The sequence below is a fragment of the Polyodon spathula genome, chromosome 14 (genome assembly GCF_017654505.1).
Source record: "Polyodon spathula isolate WHYD16114869_AA chromosome 14, ASM1765450v1, whole genome shotgun sequence".
Taxonomy (NCBI): domain Eukaryota; kingdom Metazoa; phylum Chordata; class Actinopteri; order Acipenseriformes; family Polyodontidae; genus Polyodon; species Polyodon spathula.
In genome coordinates this window covers 11164841-11185869 of record NC_054547.1, presented here as the reverse complement: position 1 = coordinate 11185869, position 21029 = coordinate 11164841, and the positions used below count along the sequence as shown (strand labels likewise).

The 21029-nt window shown below is 35.4% G+C and overlaps 1 protein-coding gene across 1 annotated transcript; it reads right to left on the bottom strand.

The window, feature by feature from the left end:
- Positions 1-291: 291 nt before the first annotated feature.
- Positions 292-16851, bottom strand: LOC121326553 (putative ferric-chelate reductase 1). Its single transcript, XM_041269890.1, has 16 exons — positions 16726-16851; positions 12086-12284; positions 11795-11928; positions 8040-8134; positions 7519-7648; positions 6655-6864; positions 5880-5981; positions 5618-5759; positions 4876-4989; positions 4393-4508; positions 3700-3786; positions 3161-3252; positions 2821-2879; positions 2087-2224; positions 1229-1251; positions 292-901 (listed from the first exon to the last, which is right to left on the bottom strand). The coding sequence occupies exons 1-16, from the start codon at positions 16732-16734 to the stop codon at positions 812-814; spliced, it is 1740 nt and encodes a 579-aa protein (XP_041125824.1). The 5' UTR covers positions 16735-16851; the 3' UTR covers positions 292-811.
- Positions 16852-21029: the final 4178 nt, after the last annotated feature.

The following is a 21029-nucleotide window of genomic DNA, read 5'->3' as shown; positions in this document are numbered from 1 at the left end:
ATAATTGTATTCCAGCTGCATTAATGTGAGGGTAATGGAATAATTTAAAACTGATATGATAAGACAGCCACTAGACCCTGCAAACTGCTTATTGAAATGTATTATTATTTATGACTGCAAAAGTTATCCATATTTTTTTTTTTTCCCCTCCAACAAAACGATTTCATTCAGTACAACAGAGTTTGCAATATTTGATGGCATGTCATGTTTCATCTGAATTATATAATTATTGTACATGTATGACAGGAGGATGTATTCATGCAGTTTTGTGAAATGACGGTCACTAGTTCATTTTTGTTCTAATTTTTTTAATACACAAAACTTAAAATGCAGAAAGGTACAAGAAAGTATATTCACAAAAATTCCATCTATTAATATACTTTGGCTAATGAATGGAAAAGCAAGGACTGGATGTGAACCGCAAACCATACAGTTCAAAGATAAAGGCTTACCAGACAGCTCTAGTCTAGAGGTAGCTACTGATGTCTGTATTAAACTGATCGGCCACTAGGAGGACAGTCATCAACATGGTCCTAAAGAGTGCAAACAGTCTTCCCTAAACAATCACTGGCTCTGCTACGCGAGCTACACCCCATTGACAGTGCTATGGAAGGTGTTTTGTCAAACATCCTTATGCTGTATATAAAACATGATTTATTATTTTATATTCAATCATAATATATACACAACAGTACACACCTGATGGAGAGTTCAGGAAGGAGAAGGTAAATAATCTAATAAGACTAACTACCAGCAGTGTCTCTTCCTCACACAGTACAATGTTTGAGCATTCCATTTGTGTGGGTCCATTTTATGTTTGGCCAATTCCAACCAGAAGAGCTATCAAAAACATCAAGTTTCCAAGAATGTAAATAAGCAGCACCACTGGTTCAGGCGGAATCTAAAACAGAAAATAAAAAAACAGAGTTAAGATACAGCTAAAACAGGATTACAGAATATATATATATATATATATATATATATATATATATATATATATATATATATGTATAAAAACAGTGGGAATCCCTGCTAATGTATTACTCAAAATAAACTGTTGTTTGTATTGAAGTTGGGCAGATTTTTTTTTTTTTTTTTACTGTATTTGGGTTTTTATAACTGACAAGTTTCTAGTACACCATAATGACTGTTTTCCATTCATTAACTCATTAATTCTCACAAATGTTATGTTCAGGAAAAAAGGTTTAAAAAAAAAAAATTACATTACCTTCACTACATTTTCATATAATTCTGGAAAACAAAACGGTCGTAAGAATTAAAATGTTTGGTCAGTTATCAGTGATACAGAAACAATACGTACTCATGTGTGAAAATGTTAGACCACGTTGTGCTTCAATTAGGCCTCTTAAGCCAGTCACACTGGCTCAGCGACCTGCCTCAGGATGTGAGTTAACACGCTTTGACCAAGGTTGAGCGAGACAAAATGTATGACAGCCGATCGTAAGCCGATGAAACAGAGAAACAGCCAAGCCTGCGTGAAGGTTTCACTTCCGCAAGGAGCGTTTTTGTTTTGTTTATTTTCAGCATTTTTGTTTATTCTGTTTAGCCATAGTTGTTTTGCTCGAGACAAACCATGAGCCAGACTGCAGCAGGGATGAAGAAACATTTGCTCTGATCAGCATTTGGGTAGACAGTTCAATCCAAAGAAGCCTGGATGGAAGCGTCTGTAACAATCTGCTTCCGGGGCATTGATACACGCATTGTGAACTTGAATCTGTTACCCAGGTCATCCCTGCTTTATCAAAAGCAGTGTGAAATCACATACCCAACCTGCATAACACCGGGTAGGTTCCGACCTGGGTAGAGCATGCTAGTGTGAAAGGGGTTTTAAGCAACTAAAAAAGCCTCATGCATTTTATCATTTGTGCCTATGTGTTCCTTTTCTATTACTATTTAAAATTAATTGCATGTAAGGCCTATTTTGACAGTTTTTTAAAATTCAGTTATGGTGGTTTGATTTCATATTCGCAACAAATCAAAACTACAGAATCACCAGGACTTCTAATAAATGTGCACATTACTATATACAGTATTTATATTTTTATAATTGTGCCTTGATCCTTACCCTCCTTTTTTAAACAGAGATTGAAATCTAGTATGAGATAAATAAGGAATTCCCATCCAACGAAACCTCCCATAACTTTAAGCAGCCATTGATTTGGTGAGTTATCAAGCAGCTGCAGACCAAGAAATATTGAGGTCACTGTAATAAAAGAGAACACAGCAAAATGAACACAGAACAACATGGTTTCCTTACGTTAAATTAAAGTTCCTAGAATGCAAAAATATGCACAGGTGCAAACCTAATGCAATGTGTCCACTGCTGTGAATATAGGGAAATTATATTGCAAACAACATATATACATACATATCTGTCAGGTCACCGTGACCTACAGTATAGCAGTATATAATAATAATAATAATAAATGGCCACAAACAGTTTCAGACCAAGTGGTTCCCAAGATATAGCCTCAAAACATTATATAATACTTTATAAACCCAGACTTTATTGATTAAAGAACAGACTAATGTTAGTTTGTATCATCCAAGCAACATCTGTTTTCTTTTTTTTTTTTACTATTATAATTAAAAAGTAGCATAATGTGCCAATAATCTTTGTTTTAAGGCAACTGGACCCTAATAATCTTAATTTATATAGTACGATACGTATTTCTTTTTTTTTAATGTTTGGCATAGGTTAAGTATGTTGGTTTCGTCAATGATTCCAGGAATTACTGGGAGGCAGCTAGCTGCACTGGGTAAACCTCGCTACAATCACAACATTAATCAAATACCTACCTGCAAGAACTTTGATCACCAAAGCATTTATAGCATGCACGAGATTGAAGACAATCCTCCTAAAAGTCAAAATAAAAATGTGTTTCATGCACACATAGTAGTAATTGTACTTCATAACTGGGTTATTCATGTTTACACTGGAAGCACAATCACAATAAACATAGAAAGCGAGGCAGTTAAGAAGTTCCTTCTAGAAAATGAAGGGTTCAAATTAGATGTAATATGTTTATATAGGGAAGGTATACCTATAATTTTTATTTTTAGCACTTTACAATATAATTTGTAATAGCACCATCCTGAAATGGGCTGGCATTTAAAAAAAATTGTATGCCACACTAACCTTTTGCTGTCTGGAGCACAACGAAAGATAGCTATAAGTGGCTGGATCAAGGCTAGAACCATCACTATACACCCTATAACAGGATGAGCTCCCTATAATGATAAAGGATAGGGTTACAAAATGAAATCCCACATATTAAAAGCAGAAAGTACATGGTCTGCTGCACACCTAACCCTGCTATTTACGAGGGATTGTGCCAATAGCCGACCAAATGTCAAACCCTGAGTTCTATAAAGCTTTTTGCGTATCTCATTTCTTAAAGGTGACTGTTACTGGAATCATTTTAGTGACAGCTTTAGACAGCACTTTGCTAAAGTGAACAGTACACAAATAAGCCCCTTTTGCATACTGGATTCTCCACTATTTCTAATGTATACTATATCCAGGAGACAACTCCATTGGTAGTTCTGACCAAACCTTTCATTTATCATGCAAATACCACCTGCAGATATACAGTATTCTGGATTAAAGTTTACACAATAGTCACACAGTGTTGTAGAACCACAGCAAGATAAAATAAGTAAATGTTTGACACTTACACCACTCCACCCTCTCACAGATACAAAGGCAAGCACAAAGGCAGTGACTGTTGCAGCTACAGTTAGCAGCATAAGGAACACATGGGCCTAGAGGGAATATAATGGTCAATAGTATCTGAATATGTTCAGGAAATTCTGAATCTGTTGAAGGTTAATGTATGAGGGCAGGACATTTGCTCTCCATTTTAATTCAAATAATTCTTTCTACAATGGTGACTTTCCAGTCTGGAACCATACCGGCTCTTGTATCTTTCTTGGCAACCACCATTGAAAAAAATTACACTTTTAGAGCGTAATGTCCCAACCAGTCATGTTACTTTCCCCACTATAGCTGTCTTTTAAAATTAAGAGATTGATCTGGGGACAGAATATGATTCCAGCACTTCCAACAGGGATATTTCGCACTAAATCTCTTGTGTATTATCTTCCCCCTTGTACATTTTATTTTCAGGTGATGTTATAGCTTTGTCTAAGCTAAACAAAAAATAATGTTTTGAATACTAATGCTTCACTTGTCATCCTATCATATGCAGTGCAACACATGCCCTCTGGTGGCCAAGTGTGTAATGTGAAATCTAGATCCAGAAAGATTATATAACACTTTTTTTTTATATAATGACAAAAAATGATTATATCTGTAATCTATGAGAGAAATAAAATACTGGTAATTAAAATAAAGTTTACACTGCATACCTGAAACCAGATGTCTTTTCCAAGAATTTGTATCCCTTTTGATATTTGCTTAAAATATCTGGCACTTATCATTCCAATACTTCCTGTGGTCATCCAGGCTATTAACATAAGAGCACCTGTCAGAAAAAGAGGGGCCGATTACATAGCGGCTTATACTTCAAACTAGTTATACTGTACAAAGCAAAAACAGTTTAAAAAACCAGAGCTCAGAGGAAAATGAGAGCAGATCATCATTAGCAGTCCCTGAGGCGCTGTACAAGATTAATCTACACTATATTCAAAGGTGCAAGAAACCAAGGCTTTAGATAACAGCCTTACATTTTTGTCACTTTTTGTTTTGTTGTTTATGTTTTCTGGACTTTATTTTCAAAACTTTGATGGAAATATATTTCCCAATAAAGCTTTATTTATTATACTTTTAAATACAGTAAGCCATAAAGGAATTGGTTCACATATTAAAAACAATTTATAACTGATGCTTACCATGCGTTTTAATAATAGTAGGTGTGTTTGCATTGCCACTTGCTAACTGGGAACCTAAAAGATTAACTTTGTCCTCAGTAATAAAAGGTCTTGAAGGATGGTACTGTATTGCTCCTGTTGGATCAATGAAACATATCATGTTAGCTATAGCAATACAGCAGGACATATAATCTGCTGCATTAGAAAAATGAGGGACATTTTAGACTGTGAAATAGAAAACTTCCATAGTATCTTTTTTAGTGTCTTCGTTGGAAAACAAAGAGACATTTTATTTTTTAAGTAATGCTACTGAATCTAGAAGAGTTCACCCAACAGTGCTTTGGAGAATAAATTAAAATACACTGCTCAGTTATACAGCTCTAGTTATGTAAAACTAAATCTGGTGTTCTTATCTTTACACATTTAAAACAAAAAAAACTAAAACTAAAATATAAAAACAAATTAAACAATAAAACTAAAATTAAAAAATGAAATCACAAAGAAAATGTAGATATGTAGCAGTTTAAATTAGCTTCAAGTTGTGCTTAATCATTGCAGAAATACAGAAACTTTCAACAGTATTTCACTTTAGCAAAATTGAGTTTGCAAGCTCTGTACTTCATGAGTAGTAACAACTATGCATCCATATCACCAATAAAGAGTTGCATTTTACCCGCTTCAGTCTTTGTGATATGAAATTACAGGTCTGTCAGTTACCATACAATCAGATAATTCTAGGTTATTATCTGTATAAAAAACACACCTCCATTTGTTGGTCCATTAGCTATAAATATGTAGTAAGAGGTGTCCGCAGCTCTCTGCTGTGTTGATATGCTGTTTCTTGTTATAAAAGAGCATTTGATGACCCCATTGTTGAAAGAAGTTGAAATGTTGTTAACATTTTCCTAAGTTAAAAACAACGAAAAATAATAATAATGACATTGACACTGACACTTCTAATCACAAAGTTTGTCATAGAACTGTATGTGTTTCACAAAGTTTACAGTATATTAATAGATAATTACCAGAGGTTTAATTGTAGGTGTAAGTCTTCCTGTAGAAAAAGCGTGTTGGACTTGGATGTTTCCGTTAACATCCTGACCACAGATATAAATGTCATCGTTTCCCTGAGAAGGCAAAGTGATAATTACATATAATGATTCCCGTTTCATTTTTGATTTATCAACCAGGCAAAATTTACTTTTTGAAAGACATACACACAAAAAAAAACAACACTCATCGCTAAATCATTACAATTTACAACATTTATTGAACATGGCAAGTCAGAAGCTAGAAGTATAAGTAACCAAAATCAAAAATAATACACAGTTCAGGGTTACAGTATCATTCTAAACTGAGTTGAGTTCTGTACTTGTTCAGCCAACTGAGAAAAAATACTGTAGTTGTTATTAACCTTTTTATCTTAAAAACTACTTTTACAGTAAATATTTAACCTTAAAGTTTTAGTTAAACTCAATTACGTAATCAGACACACCTGGGTGAAATAGCGGGCCCTAACCACATTGCTTAACTCACAAGTTACTAGACTTTTTTTTTTTTGTTTTTTTTACAAAAAGGTGGAACTTCGAGTATTAACAGCTGAATTACTGTATTAGGACTAGACATGTACTGTAATCTGATAAGTCAAATCAGACATTTTGTTTACTTTATATTAAAATAGCTACCTCTAGTTTCTTTCAACTATACAAAACACCTCAATGGGCCTTCTGATGGGCTGGAAACCTACAAAATAAACAGTTTTTTTTTTTTTTTTGCAAGTATATTATTTTTATGAATTACCATTTCTGTGTCATCTGAAAATCCAATAGAAACATAACCATTGGATTTGCCACTAATTTCAAACTGGATACCATCACTGACTCCTTGGGGTGAAGCAGAAGACATGAAGTAGCAGTCTGCATTTGTGGCTGCATCACATCCTGCTGGATTGCTGAAGCAGGTTTTATTGATGCCACAACCAGTACTGGAAATTAATACCAGGGATGAACTCTGAGGGGTGTTTAAAAAAACATATCAATATACATTTCACATTCCAGAATGTATAGCCACCTAATGTATGTTATGTGAACTACAGACTGCATTCATTTATAGTGCTTCCACAGATTGCTTTAGGTTAAAAAGTAAAAAAAAAAAACACAACAGAACAAAATGCTTATAAGCAGACTCACTAAAACTCACAGGATATAGCATGTGGGTGTAATTTGGCTACAGGATTAAAATGGAATAACGTAGTACAAAGTCTAAATCAAGCTATGTAATATGGCCTTCAGTACTGTAGCTCAACCAGGTTTTATCAATGCAATAGCTCAATAGTGACAAATTTCATAGGATAAAAGCAAATGTGGATTTGCATATTCTTGTATCATGGTTTGCATGTGACAAAAAGTACAATGTGAAGGTCAGATGACACCAGCAAGTGTACGTTTAAAATCATGCCAAAATGCCAAAATGATAACCAAGGACCTAATCCACTGCACATGCACAAGACAATGTCATCACCTCGGGAAGCTAGTAGCCAGATCAACCATAATCTCTAGCTGCTTGTGTTTCCTCTGTGCAAAGGGGACCTAATTATGTAGCAAGCCAGAAGCTTAAGAAATACCTAACAAAGCCTTGCAGTAGGGTAAGAAATTGAATACTTACTGGATTAGATGATAACGGTGGTCCTGGCAATTTAATGGGGGCAAAGGTAGCTGGGACTAGAATATTACTTGTAATGGGTGAACTTTTTACTTGCTTCCAAAATGTTTCATACACTCTGACAAAAGTGGCACTGAAAAAACAGGTTGTTTCATTTTATGAGAGAGAGAGAGAGAGAGAGAGAGAGAGAGAGAGAGAGAGAGAGAGAGAGAGAGAGAGAGAGAGAATGGTTACTGTGAGAAAATATAAAAATTTAAGACTAATCAAGGTCTATTCATGAGGAGTTGGGTTTTTGTTTAAAGTTTAAAAATAAACTGTTGTGAGAATGACAAAAACAAGTCTCCTAACTTTTTACTGCGCATGAACACTCAGCCCTTCTACCACAATGATATATATATATATATATATATACACATACATACATACACACACACATACACACACGCACACACAATGTGTGTTTACATGTTTGTTCCATATGAGGACAGGGGTTATAAAAAAAAATAAAAATAGAATTACAGTACCTGAATTCAATATTCCCCGTGCCAGAACTGGGTGCATTCCATGTGGCTTGGATCAGTGACTTTGCTGATTTAGACTTTTGACTGACAGCAGAATTCTAGAGTAAAACATAGATCATATTAATCATTAAGGTTCAAGACTGTTTTGCTCTATTTACCAAAGTAACACATTTTTGTAATATTACTTTTGTCAATAACAAGGCAATATAACACGTTAGATTTTTAAAAGGGGAGTATTACTTTCCGCAAAAAATAAACAAGTTTGTCTCGTCCCCTTTTCTCCGATATACATATTAATTTGATATGTGCATGACCCCTGTAAGCATTACACAATGTGTCACTCATAACACTGAATGGTGTCCAATGGTGAACATCAACAGAACATAAAAATATACTGCTAGGAACTGTTCATGTCCAGATAGTGTACATTCACTCCAGTTTTTACAGTTCAGTACGTGGTATTTTGGCTAGAGTTTCATTACCAACTTATTTTAGTTTTTGTTGTCTTGGTTGTAGGTGCTTTAGAGGTGAACCCTGAGCTTATGGTAATCCTTGTTGACGTGCTCACTGCCTTCATTGATTTTTTTACTGTCTTTTGTTCTTTCAATTTTCTCATAGCTTCTTCAAGTTTCCTCTCTTTTTTCCATGGCCCTTTGTTTCCTGTGTTTTATATGTGCTGTGTAGCCTGTGTGACATTTTCTCCTCATCTTTGGTGGCACATCCAGAGCAGTACTCCTCAAATTTTTTGCTCTTAGATCAGACTTGATCATAGCTAGTACCTCATAGTTTCAACAATTAGAGAGGTTCTGTCTTTTTCAATAATATCATCCATGATATTGAAAGATGCTTCAACAAGTGGCCCTGAGAAGATGCTTAGCAATGCTGCCACAAGCTTTGTTAGGACTCAGTATAAATGCCTGTATATGTATAAAAAGATAAATGCCCACCAAACACGATCTATCCTTAAATCATTCACTGACTTGATGCAACGCTTTTCAATTTAGAAAAATACACTGTTTGCTTCTAGTTGAAATTAAATACAACAAAAAATAAAATAACACTAATTAGCCTTATTAGAAAGTTAAACATTCGATTTGGCGGTAGAATTTTCTTTCGAGCTCAACACTATGGTTACTGCTGAGTCCATCATTAATGCATACAAAAAAAAGTGTCTTAGAAGAAAAGTTAAAAGCTATTGATCGAGTCAAAAGTGGGGCTAAGCAACTGGATGAGAAGATGGATAAAAGTGTTTTGTCCCAACATCCGCGTGAACAGGAAAAACAAGCAGAAAAAAGTAACTGAAAGTACCCTTTTGTACACTGCCTGACAGACTAACAAGTATGTCACAGGTTTTATTTATTTGTATTTATTATAATAGGCAGTGCTTAATTTGTAAAGAAAGAGGTGCCGGGGCACAAGCAATGACAATAATACCATCCTTAAGAACTGCATGTTCAAAATCATAACATGTTTATTTGAAAGAGTATTGTACTTACTAGTGTTAGATGTTTACATTCACGTATTCTACATCATATTAGTACGTGCAAGTAAAAGCACGTACACATGTTTTGTTATGGTTTTGCATTTAAATGGTTTAAAAAGCAAACAAATTAAAAGGCAATCAGAGGACTCCAGAAGGACGACCCCCAGAATAAACATTGGTTTGACCCACATTCTGCACGGTCTGTTACAGTTTCTGCAAGACCTGCTAGAGGAGGGTATATCACCCTCTATGCTGAAAGAGTACCTAGTAGCCATATCTGCATGCCATATCCCCATTGATTTGGTGTCCCCAGGCACTTGTTTCCTGGCAACATGTTTTCTGAAGTGCGCTCAGCTGTTACGTCCTCCTAGAAAGGATGTCCTACCTGAGTCTAGACATGGTATTGGAGGCTCTCACTAAAGCCCCGTTTGAGCCTATACATTACATAGAGCTGAAATATCTCTCTATGATGACAGCATTTTTGTTACCCATCACCTCCACTAAGCATGTTAGTGAGCTACAGGCTCTGTCAGTGCACAGCTCCTGTATGCGTATTTGGGATGATGGAAACAGGGTATCGTTACTGACAAACCCTGCTTTCCTCCTTAATGTGGTTACGGCTATCCACTTAAACCAGCCAGTGGACTTAGATTCTTTCCATCCCCTTCCTTTTTCTTTGGAGGAGGATGGGCGATTGAATTCCCTCTGCCCAATTCGGGCATTGAGAAGTTATGAGGATAGGACGAGAGCGCTGTCATAGTGAAAGGACCCTGGGTCAAGTCCACTTTTTCCATAATAAATAGGTACTGGTATCAAATCTAAACTAAAAAATAATTCTAAAACAAAACCCAAAACAATCAACAACAACAATATTTTTAAATGCTCACCACGCCCCCACCCCTCTAGGAGTTAGGACTGTGTTCGAAGGTTCGTTGGCTAGCCAGGAATTTGAAGGTACTTTCAAACCTTCGAAGGTTTGTCAGGTGACATTCACGCACTGTTTTTTTTTTTTGTTTTGTGAACGTTAAAAGAAACCATTTGATAATGTGTGAATACTATAAAATCAGACAATAAATGCCACGCGCAAGCAAAATTCGATCTTTTGATTTGTATAATGTATATTCTGAAAAGAAAAGTTGTTGTATTAAAATCCACTACCAAATCATTGCAACTCTATATTGCGCCTCTGCCATGTATGGTGTAGGATATAGTAAGCCAAAGCACTGAGGGGGTACCTATAGAGATTGTATTGTTTCACTAAAATATGTACTGAATACGTAATGTACAAAACATTGGAAGCAAAGTGCTATGGTAGAATATGTTTGAAACATCTCAAATATACGCTAACACTAATAATTTTAATTTTGAAAACTGAGCACCACCCCCCAGTTCGTGCTATCTAAAGGCAAACCTTTAATTTCTTCATTCGCCATCTCGACAGCAAAACATTGGTATAGCATAAGCTGTATTGAAAGAAATGTTTCGAAAACCCTCTGCTGTTTCGCGACTGTTGATGTTTTTTTTTTTTTAATTTTTTATGATTTGCTCAAAGTCACATGTATTGTAATAATTATAATCTTATACCCAATCAATTGAATTGTTTGTTTGTTATACTACAAACATTTAAAAAACCTGTGGCATTTAACACATTAACTACCAGACATATAGTTAAATAGTAAACAATAGCCACCACAACTGTTTCGTAGGACAAGACAAGGAAATATAACTAGTAATATGGCGTGCTACCTTTTTTTTTTATTAAGTAATAAGCAAGGCCATTATAATGGTTTCTTTCTGAAGAAACAAGTAATAAGTAACTTTTTTTCAGTAATGTGCCCAACATTGGTGTTTACAGGTATATTTAATGCACATAGATGTGGACTGTGTATTGAGTGATTAGCAAACATATTGGGAATACAGTTTAAGATGTGGTTGATTCTCTTAACTAGTTATTTTAAGTAGTTTACACTTTAATGTCAAATATGTTACTATTTGTGACAATTACAGCTGCCAGTATAGCGAACAAGTTAATCAACATGACCTACATCAACTGCATGTTCATCTAGAAATGTGACATTTGTACAGACAGAAGAATAGGTTCCTCCATTCTAGACAGTAACAATATAAATGTAGCAAGTGATCTACCTCTAATTGCACCATTACTAGAAATAGGATTCTTCAATGTCATTCCTGTCTGGGGACACCACTGGTGTAACCTCAATATAAATACTATTTAAAAATAAATAAATACATAAATAACCAAAGAAAAACTTACGGCTCCATTGCAGTTTAGACCCTGAGTGTTTGTAGAATCAGTGATTGTGAAAGAACCAAGAGCAGCACCTCCTCCAATCTGCCGAGCTTGCAGAAAGAATCCTTGGAAGGTACCTGATTTAGCTTGGAGAGTCACTTTGAGAGTGGAAAAAAAAGACATTCATCAGCTATGAGAAACACTGTCATCACCTGCTGTAACTACAACCTGAATACAGTATTTGGCAGAGGGGCACACATCTAGCATTGGGGCTCCAGAGTACTTTCGGTTTAATACGTGAAATTTGCTGTGTACCTGTGATTTGATCTCCTGGACTGTATGTGGCTTTACTAGCTGTGACGCTGAAGGGAGCAGCTGAAGTCTGAGCATTGGCTCCACCATGAATTGGTGTCATGCTACTGCATGACTCTGTAACTAAGCCATTTGGATAGCCAGAGACACCCATGAAATTACAACTGATGAGAAGAAAGAAGAAACAGTTCTGTTTGCCCATCTAAAGAAAGAAGAAAAAAACTTTGTCACCCACATTTTGTAGAGAAACTGTTCAGCTCTAAATCCAGAACACTTTTTATACAATTTTACAAATACTTATTTTAGATAATTATATTATTTTGTAATATAATAAACTTAATCACGCTAATACTATCTGTAATGACAGATGATTGAAATAAAACATACTAGGCTGACAGCTTTACAACAAAACCCTGGCAAAATGTAATTAAGCTGTTGTTTAAACTGATCCTTAGAAAGACTGTTGGGACGCTAAGAGTACTCTTGCAAACATTAGGCTGGAGATATGAGATGACAGCTAAACTCACAATAATTAGATTAGATTCTTTAGATATTTTCAAAAGATTTAGAAAAGATTTCTATATATATATATATATATATATATATATATATATATATATATATATAGATATATATATATATATAATATAATATATACATAAATCTAATCTATATTAAGATTGTATATTCTTTAATATAAACATAGCTCTATTTCAATAGATTTCTTAAGAGTTTTCTAAAGAAATATATTTATATATAAAGTAATATTTCTAAAAGATATAGATATATATATATTCTGTAGATTTATTTAGATTGTATTTTCTTTAAATATAAATGGGTATACTGAAGTAGAAAAAAAAAAATGTTATCCCAACCTTTGTCGTTGTATATTAAAACCAAGAATATGCCTGGTGCCAAGAATATGTATTTAAAAAATTTATAAAAATCCCAATACACAATCACGAGGAATACGTCATCTACACCAACAGGTTAAACAACTGTAAAACTTCTATTTGTACAATAAAGCATTTAACAACAGCAGCGACAGCGACATCGACAACAACAACAACAACAAAACACTAAACAAGCTGTTTCAATATTTTTTTTTTCCTCCAACATTATCTTTTCATATATTGCACAGTGCAAACAAATGATTGTCAATTACCTTGTCAGTGTACTGGCACCGAGGGCAGAAAAACACCTGGATACTGTATAGCTGCGGTCGGAGAGTAGCCAGCGGCAGATAGTACTGTATTTTTGATCCTACCTCAGACACCTCTATGGTGTTGTACTGTTGTGACTCGCCTTATTTATTTATTTATTTAAAACTTGGAATAGGAAACGCAACGTTTGTCGAGTGAAGTTGGCTGTATTTTGATATAACATGTATTCGTTTTCTCAAGTTAAAGAAAGCAATCTGTTGTTGCAGCAGGTTAGAGCTGTAAATTTGGACATGCAAGAATAGTATTCTGGGCGTGTGCTGCTTTCAAAAACAACCTCTTTTACATACAAGACTCCTTTACTTTAACATGATGTACGGACATTGCTTGTTCTCTTAAATCTGTATATTTACCGTTATTGAACCAGTCGCTTAAGGGGGGGGGGGGGGGGGGGACGACAAAAAAAACAAACCTAACAACAAATACACCTCTTGAAGACGATTGTATGTAAGAATAAATAAAAAAATAAATAAGCTTCCTCTTGAAAGCTATACACACTGGGGTCAACTGCAGCTTAGTGACTAAGGGCCCCATTTTCAAAAGAGGTGCAGCCGAGCCTGCACGATTTTTTTTTTTTTTTTTTTTTTTTTTTTGGGGGGGGGGGGGGGGGGGTGCAAAGGCAGACTCGCAGCTACATGCCAATTTTAATACCAGAATTGCACTGAAAAACAAGTCTTGAGAAGGTGCAATGTTTTGTCGGAACTTTGTGGGCGTTTCAGGGCGTTCCCGGCTTTTTTTTTTTTATCACCACCCTGTTTACCTGTAATTTTCAATCAGTAGAATGATTTCATGTCGCTTAGTTGATGTGTTTCACTTAGGTGTGCTTTGAGTTGTTCTAAATGATCAGACCTGTCAACCGGTGAGTGAGAATACCGCTGATAAACCTTAGCCTAGACCACAAGATTTTGTTGGGGTGGTTGAGGGGGATTTTTGTATATGTCTAACAGCTATGGTACTGACCTAGACTTAAGGCTATGCACACGGAAGCGAACAAACAAGAAGAATACAGCACGAGTACATTAAAAACAAACAAACAAACAAAAAACCCCAGCTGTCGCTAGTCATGAAAAGAAACTACTGTCTGCTTTTGCTCTTTTTGTGGAGACAAAATAAAATATATAAAACAAAGAAACAGTTTGGGTACACCACACACTAAAAAGATGACATTAAACCGTGAATGTTTACATGTGAGTTTAACAAATTATTTATCAAAAACAATACATCTACACATTTCTTTGTAAATACTGAGAAAATAAGTTTATAAAGAGATAGACATACCATCAATCTCCAGTTGTTCTGTTATTTCTTATCGTATGGCGTCTTTCTTTTTATTGTCTTTATAACCACTGACACTGGAAAGAACATTATATTTTGTCAACTTTAATACATTCTCATTGATGTCCATTTCTCTTTTATTTCTGTGGTAATTTCTGCGTGAACGAGACAATGACAGTCTGACAGCTTCGACTGCCCGAGTAAGAAGTGTTGTGCACAGAAACATAGACAACATAGAAGGCTCCTGCAGACAAACCGTCAGTTTGAGACAGCCATATGTGTCATATTACTGCATATCAAAGTTACCACGCAACTGGCTCATTCGAGGTGGGGATGTTTGTGGTGTGTGCCTGTCTTCAATGTCTAAATGCATCAACCAGGTAACGGCTGTTTCGGTTAAGAAGGCAAATACATCGTGTTTCTAAGGCTAAGTGCCAGTGTAACCTGCAGATGTTCCTGGCTGCGGAACATTAGAGTCAAATTAGAAATAAATGCGCACAAGCCATTAGGAACTTTAATGTAAATTCTTATAACAGTCAATTCTCTTATTAATATATACCTATGTTTTACCATGTATTTCTATCAACCTCTATCTGAACACTAACATTGTACCATATATATATATATATATATATATATATATATATATATATATATATATATATATATATATATATATATATATAGTGGTGGTTGAATGGCCCGCATTGCACATTAGGCGATTGGAATTAGGTTAGTTTATATAACCCTGATTGGGAAAACCCCACTTTATCTGCGCAACCTATTACAGTTCTGTGCTTCAGTTTACAATTTAAGATCAGATTAATTTATTAGATTGCATCATCCCCGAGTGTCCACTGTTTGCGGCTACTGTTGACTGGAATGAATTTCAAATCAAATTAAAACTAATTTTGTTTCGGATGATGTTTTTAATCGGAATCGGAATTCGCTATTGTCTGATGCATGTGTATGCATTTGTTAATGTGTTATTTATTTATTTATTTATCTATGTTGTATTTGTTTGCTTTGTGCTGCTGTGATGTTTGCCTCTTGACCAGATCATTGTTGTAAATGAGAATTTGTTCTCAATCTTCTTATCTGGTAAAATAAAGGTTAAGTGAAACATGAAATTAATTTTATTAACTATTGTTTGCAAGCTTTTTTTTTTTGTTTCCTGCTATACAATGTTTAGCCGAGGGCCTTTTCCAAATATAGCCGATTCATTATGTATTTTCCAGCTCAACCCTCGGCGAGTGGGCATGTTTGTACATACTTGGGATATTTAAATACTCATTTAGATGTCATTTAGTCACAGGCTTATGATTTTAATTTTTCCTATTGAAAACTGCATTTTTAGAACTGGTCGTATGTCAGTCGCAGGCCAGACTGCGTTGCGTCTGCACTTATAATAAAACGAGCCCTGTGGAAAATGACTCGCTGTATCACAGGTATGCTGCAATTGACCCAGAGAGTTCATGTGGTACTTGTGTTGTATTATGATATTGTTCTTCTGTTGTATAGTGGCTGATAATACATATTCTTATGTTGCCCGTGTTTAGGGGAAACATACAAAAAAAAAAAAAAAAAAAAAACACAATCACTTACGTGATGGGGAGAAACATGCTGTCAATTTATAAATCATTGAATTGTATTTGTTAACAAGGTAAAATGAGTAAAGACCACAAAAACAGTATTTTCACATTTTCTCAGACTGGACAAAATGTCTAATATGCTGATTTTAAAAAAAAGTACTCTGTAATATAAGTTTATTGCAAAAATAAAATTATATATTTCTTATGTAAATATTACTACCACTGTTGGTAAAATTGGGACAGGTTTTGTTTATATATTTATTTTTTAACTTCAGGTGAGATTAGGTCATAAACAAATCTACTTATTTACACATTCATGATCAATACAAAAAATGAAAACACGGTTACATGGCTTTAATACTTAACTTAAAAATAATAATAATAATAATGTTTCCTCAGTGGTAATTCATTCGTAATGAAAGCCATATTAAATTCAGTTTTTTTTTTTTTATACAATTAATATGATTTAAAAAGCTAAAATTAACAAGGAATATATATTAAATTTCCAAATGCAATGACTGCACAAATAAATGAAAATACTTTTTTTTTTTTTTACCTTTCTCATGATGACAGAATTGTGACAGAGAACGATTTTCTTATAACAGCTGCAGGTTGTAGCAATGAATTGAATAGAAAAAGCTTTGCCTGTCTGGTCCTTTTACTGTTTCGGTCTGGTATATGTTGTTAAAAAAAGAAGAGATGGGCTTGGTATCAGATGATAACACCTGTCTAAAGGTGACGTCATAGAAATTCAGTACATGCAAGAAACTTAAATAATTGATTAGAGTGGGGAAAGGTAGCAGAGTGGTTAAGGCTGGCTAGTGGAGAGATTAACACACAGGAGGCAGTTTTAAGATCTTTCTGATTTATTTTTTTTTAAACAATGAAACTAGCAAAAAAATAAAATAAAATAAACCACCAAATCAGAAATTAAAGAATAAACCACCCAAGCTTTTCTATCTTGGTGTTTATATCAAAGGCAGCACACAACCTGTTGCTCTAGTCTGTAATTCTAAAACCATTTTTCACAGTAGTACTTCAGAGTGTTTTGTTCACTTACCTTAATGCTCTTTGAGAGCAACTGACTACTGGACTCCCCTAATCCACCCCTCAGGGTTTATGTTTTTACATGGAACAGTACATCTATATTCTCTTGAGGCAGTATACTGCTGTTCAGTGCTGTATTGAGGTCTGAGAAGGATATTGATATTTGGTAATATTAATTACACTTTTTGTCAAGGACCACTTTAGAAAAGTAGAGTGGTTTTATTTAGAAATGCTATGTGTGTTGCATTGGTCTCCTTACAGGAGAACATCCTATCATGCACAAGAGTTATAATAAGTATTTTTTTTTTTGCCAAAAACATAAATAAGAATTAATTTCTAACTGTTAAGTGAAGGTACTGTCACAAAAAAATAAATAATTAAACCTTTGCATTGTTGGTAGCTTTATGCGGGCATTCAAGTTTGTAAAAGCAGCCACTTTGCCTACTCTTGAGTTGTAGCACTTCATAGCTAAAAGTATTTACTAAGGAAACTAAGACACAGTAGATACCTACATCATCAAACTAAAAGGAGGTAAAGTGGTTTACAAAATGTATGGATCTTGGAGGGGATTTTGACTAGGAGCTTTAACACCTCATTTAACCTTGGAATGCATTTCCTTGCTTATTCAGTCTTATAAGAGCAGGGCTTGTTTTACATTCACAAAAATATACTGCATATTAGATTCATATTAATAATTGTATTCCAGCTGCATTAATGTGAGGGTAATGGAATCATTTAAAACTGTTCATTCATCCTAATGGTCAAACCTAATAAATGACAGATTATTATGTACTTGCAGATTTTTCCCAGCCATCAAACTTATTGAGAGCACAGCTGATGTGTCGACACACAAGCCAACTTTGTTTTAAAACTAAGCTGCCAGGGTGGTGGTTTCCTTCTCTTTAATCAACAGCAAACCTCAACTGAATTAAATTCATAAATTAACTTTTTAGTTGCAGCATTTGATAGTTAAAAGTAGCTAACACTAAGAGATGGTAGGTGCCTAGGTGATAAAAAAAAAAAAAAGTTGCTACAAGAAGTTTTTTTTTTTTTTTAATGGACAATTTACAATTGGCACATAATAGATCTGTACTAATGACACAATACATAAGAACATAAGAACATAAGAAAGTTTACAAACGAGAGGAGGCCATTCGGCCCATCTTGCTCGTTTGGTTGTTAGTAGCTTATTGATCCCAAAATCTCATCAAGCAGCTTCTTGAAGGATCCCAGGGTGTCAGCTTCAACAACATTACTGGGGAGTTGATTCCAGACCCTCACAATTCTCTGTGTAAAAAAGTGTCTCCTATTTTCTGTTCTGAATGCCCCTTTTTCTAAACTCCATTTGTGACCCCTGGTCCTTGTTTCTTTTTTCAGGCTGAAAAAGTCCCTTGGGTCGACACTGTCAATACCTTTTAGAATTTTGAATGCTTGAACTAGGTCGCCACGTAGTCTTCTTTGTTCAAGACTGAACAGATTCAATTCTTTTAGCCTGTCTGCATATGACATGCCTTTTAAGCCCGGAATAATTCTGGTCGCTCTTCTTTGCACTCTTTCTAGAGCAGCAATATCTTTTTTATAGCGAGGTGACCAGAACTGAACACAATATTCAAGATGAGGTCTTACTAGTGCATTGTACAGTTTTAACATTACTTCCCTTGATTTAAATTCAACACTTTTCACAATGTATCCGAGCATCTTGTTAGCCTTTTTTATAGCTTCCCCACATTGTCTAGATGAAGACATTTCTGAGTCAACAAAAACTCCTAGGTCTTTTTCATAGATTCCTTCTCCAATTTCAATATCTCCCATATGATATTTATAATGTACATTTTTATTTCCTGCGTGCAGTACCTTACACTTTTCTCTATTAAATGTCATTTGCCATGTGTCTGCCCAGTTCTGAATCTTGTCTAGATCATTTTGAATGACCTTTGCTGCTGCTACCTGGGTGTAGAACCACAGAAATGCAGTTAAGAGCACTTATTTACCAAAATAAATCAAATAAACTAATTACCGACCAGGAGACTAGCCATTGTGTTTATATACAGGAGGTCAAGCTAAACTCACTCAGACAAGTAATTTAACATGACTACCATCTGAAGTCTTCAGTGGTTTAGCATCATGAGCTGCGATAAATAGTAAAGGTTGATAGTTTAAAATGTGCACTCACATTTAAGGTAAGTTCCATTAACCGTTGACAAAGAATGCAGTCTGTCTGACTGGATGGGGAAGCCTGATAGGGAGACCCTGCCGACGTCATACCAATGAGATCCCCTTTCAAATGCAATACCCTGTGTTTGCCACAAGGGGGGCGGGGGGATGCTGGAAACAGATCATAGGACAGCTTGCTCAGAAAAGCAATGCAAAACACCTTTACAGTAATGTGGTTGTGGAGAGACTGCTTTTATAGAGCACCTTTCATAGTGGATCACCATCACAAAGCGCTTTACAAGATACAAGACTAGGGTGTGTGAACTATGCATCAGCAGTCACTTAAAACAACGTCTCACACTAAAGACAGAGGTTAAGTGACTTAGGCTCAGGATCACAGAATGAGTCAGTGGCTGAGCTGGGATTTGAACCGGGGACCTCCTGGTTACAATCCTGTTACTTTAACCACTGAAACACAAGCCTGTTTCTTTAATGTCTGGTTAATGAGGCTGTGTGGTCCAGATATCTTTCACCACATCTGAAAACTTAAATAATGAAACATGTTGACAGGCAAAGCTTGTAGTTTGAATATCCCCAGTTATACACATGATCAGGCAAAGATCACTCTCAAAGCATGGCTGGAGTTCACGTTTGAAAAAATGAAAGTAGTGCATCCTGTGTATGTTTCCAAATTTGAAACTGAAGGGTTACTTGTTGATCAGAATTTACTGGCTAGGTTAACACCACTTACTGACTGCAAGCGGAAACAATTGTGGGCTCAGATCAGGTTTCCTAAGCCTGTTGAACTAGGCAGCAATAGGAAACAAGAGTACAGTGTATTGGCAACAGAAGCTGCTACACCCTCGCACTAACAGCAGGGGTCCCAGTTCAACACAATGTCATGAAAGAGCAAAGAATACATGCAAGTCAGGCTTTCTTCCAGCCGTCTCGCCAGTTCAGTGAGTTGAACCTCACGATTTGTGGTACCCCAAGACTTGAGTTAAACTAAAGGTGACCTACTGGTGCAGAACATAACAAAGGGGGGTATCAGGATCCCTGCTTGCACAGACGTGGGATTGCTAATAGACTGTGAGGATCATGGAAACAACAAGGCTCAATAATTTGTTAGGTAAGTCCTCGGGCAAATAACCTGGTGCATATAACCAACAACCAGGTTCAATAACTCAGCTACTTTGGGTATCAGTCCTCCGGATGGAGGCTGGTGTATTACTAAATATGCATATCAAGGTGTTATGTTATGTAATCTATATTTTTATATAGGGTAGATGTTTCCAAAGCCAAAGGAAATCTAATTTCTGTATATACATATATATATATATAATATATATATATGATATATATATATATATATATATAATATATGATATATTATTAATCTAGAGTATTCATGAGATCATAGGTGATGGATGCTGCTTGTTGATGCTTAACTTGCTATGATAATGAAATGACCCTGCTTAATGACTTTCTCATGTCTTGAAGGAATACAACATGTCGGGACCTCGTTGCCCTCAAGAAGGGGGGAATGTAGTGTCAAAGTGAGTCATGCTATCACTCTGTGTATGAAATTAACATAATTGGGGGGGGGGGGGGGGGGGGGGGGGGTCCTAAGCCATTCTCTGTGTCTACTTGGTTTCTAGT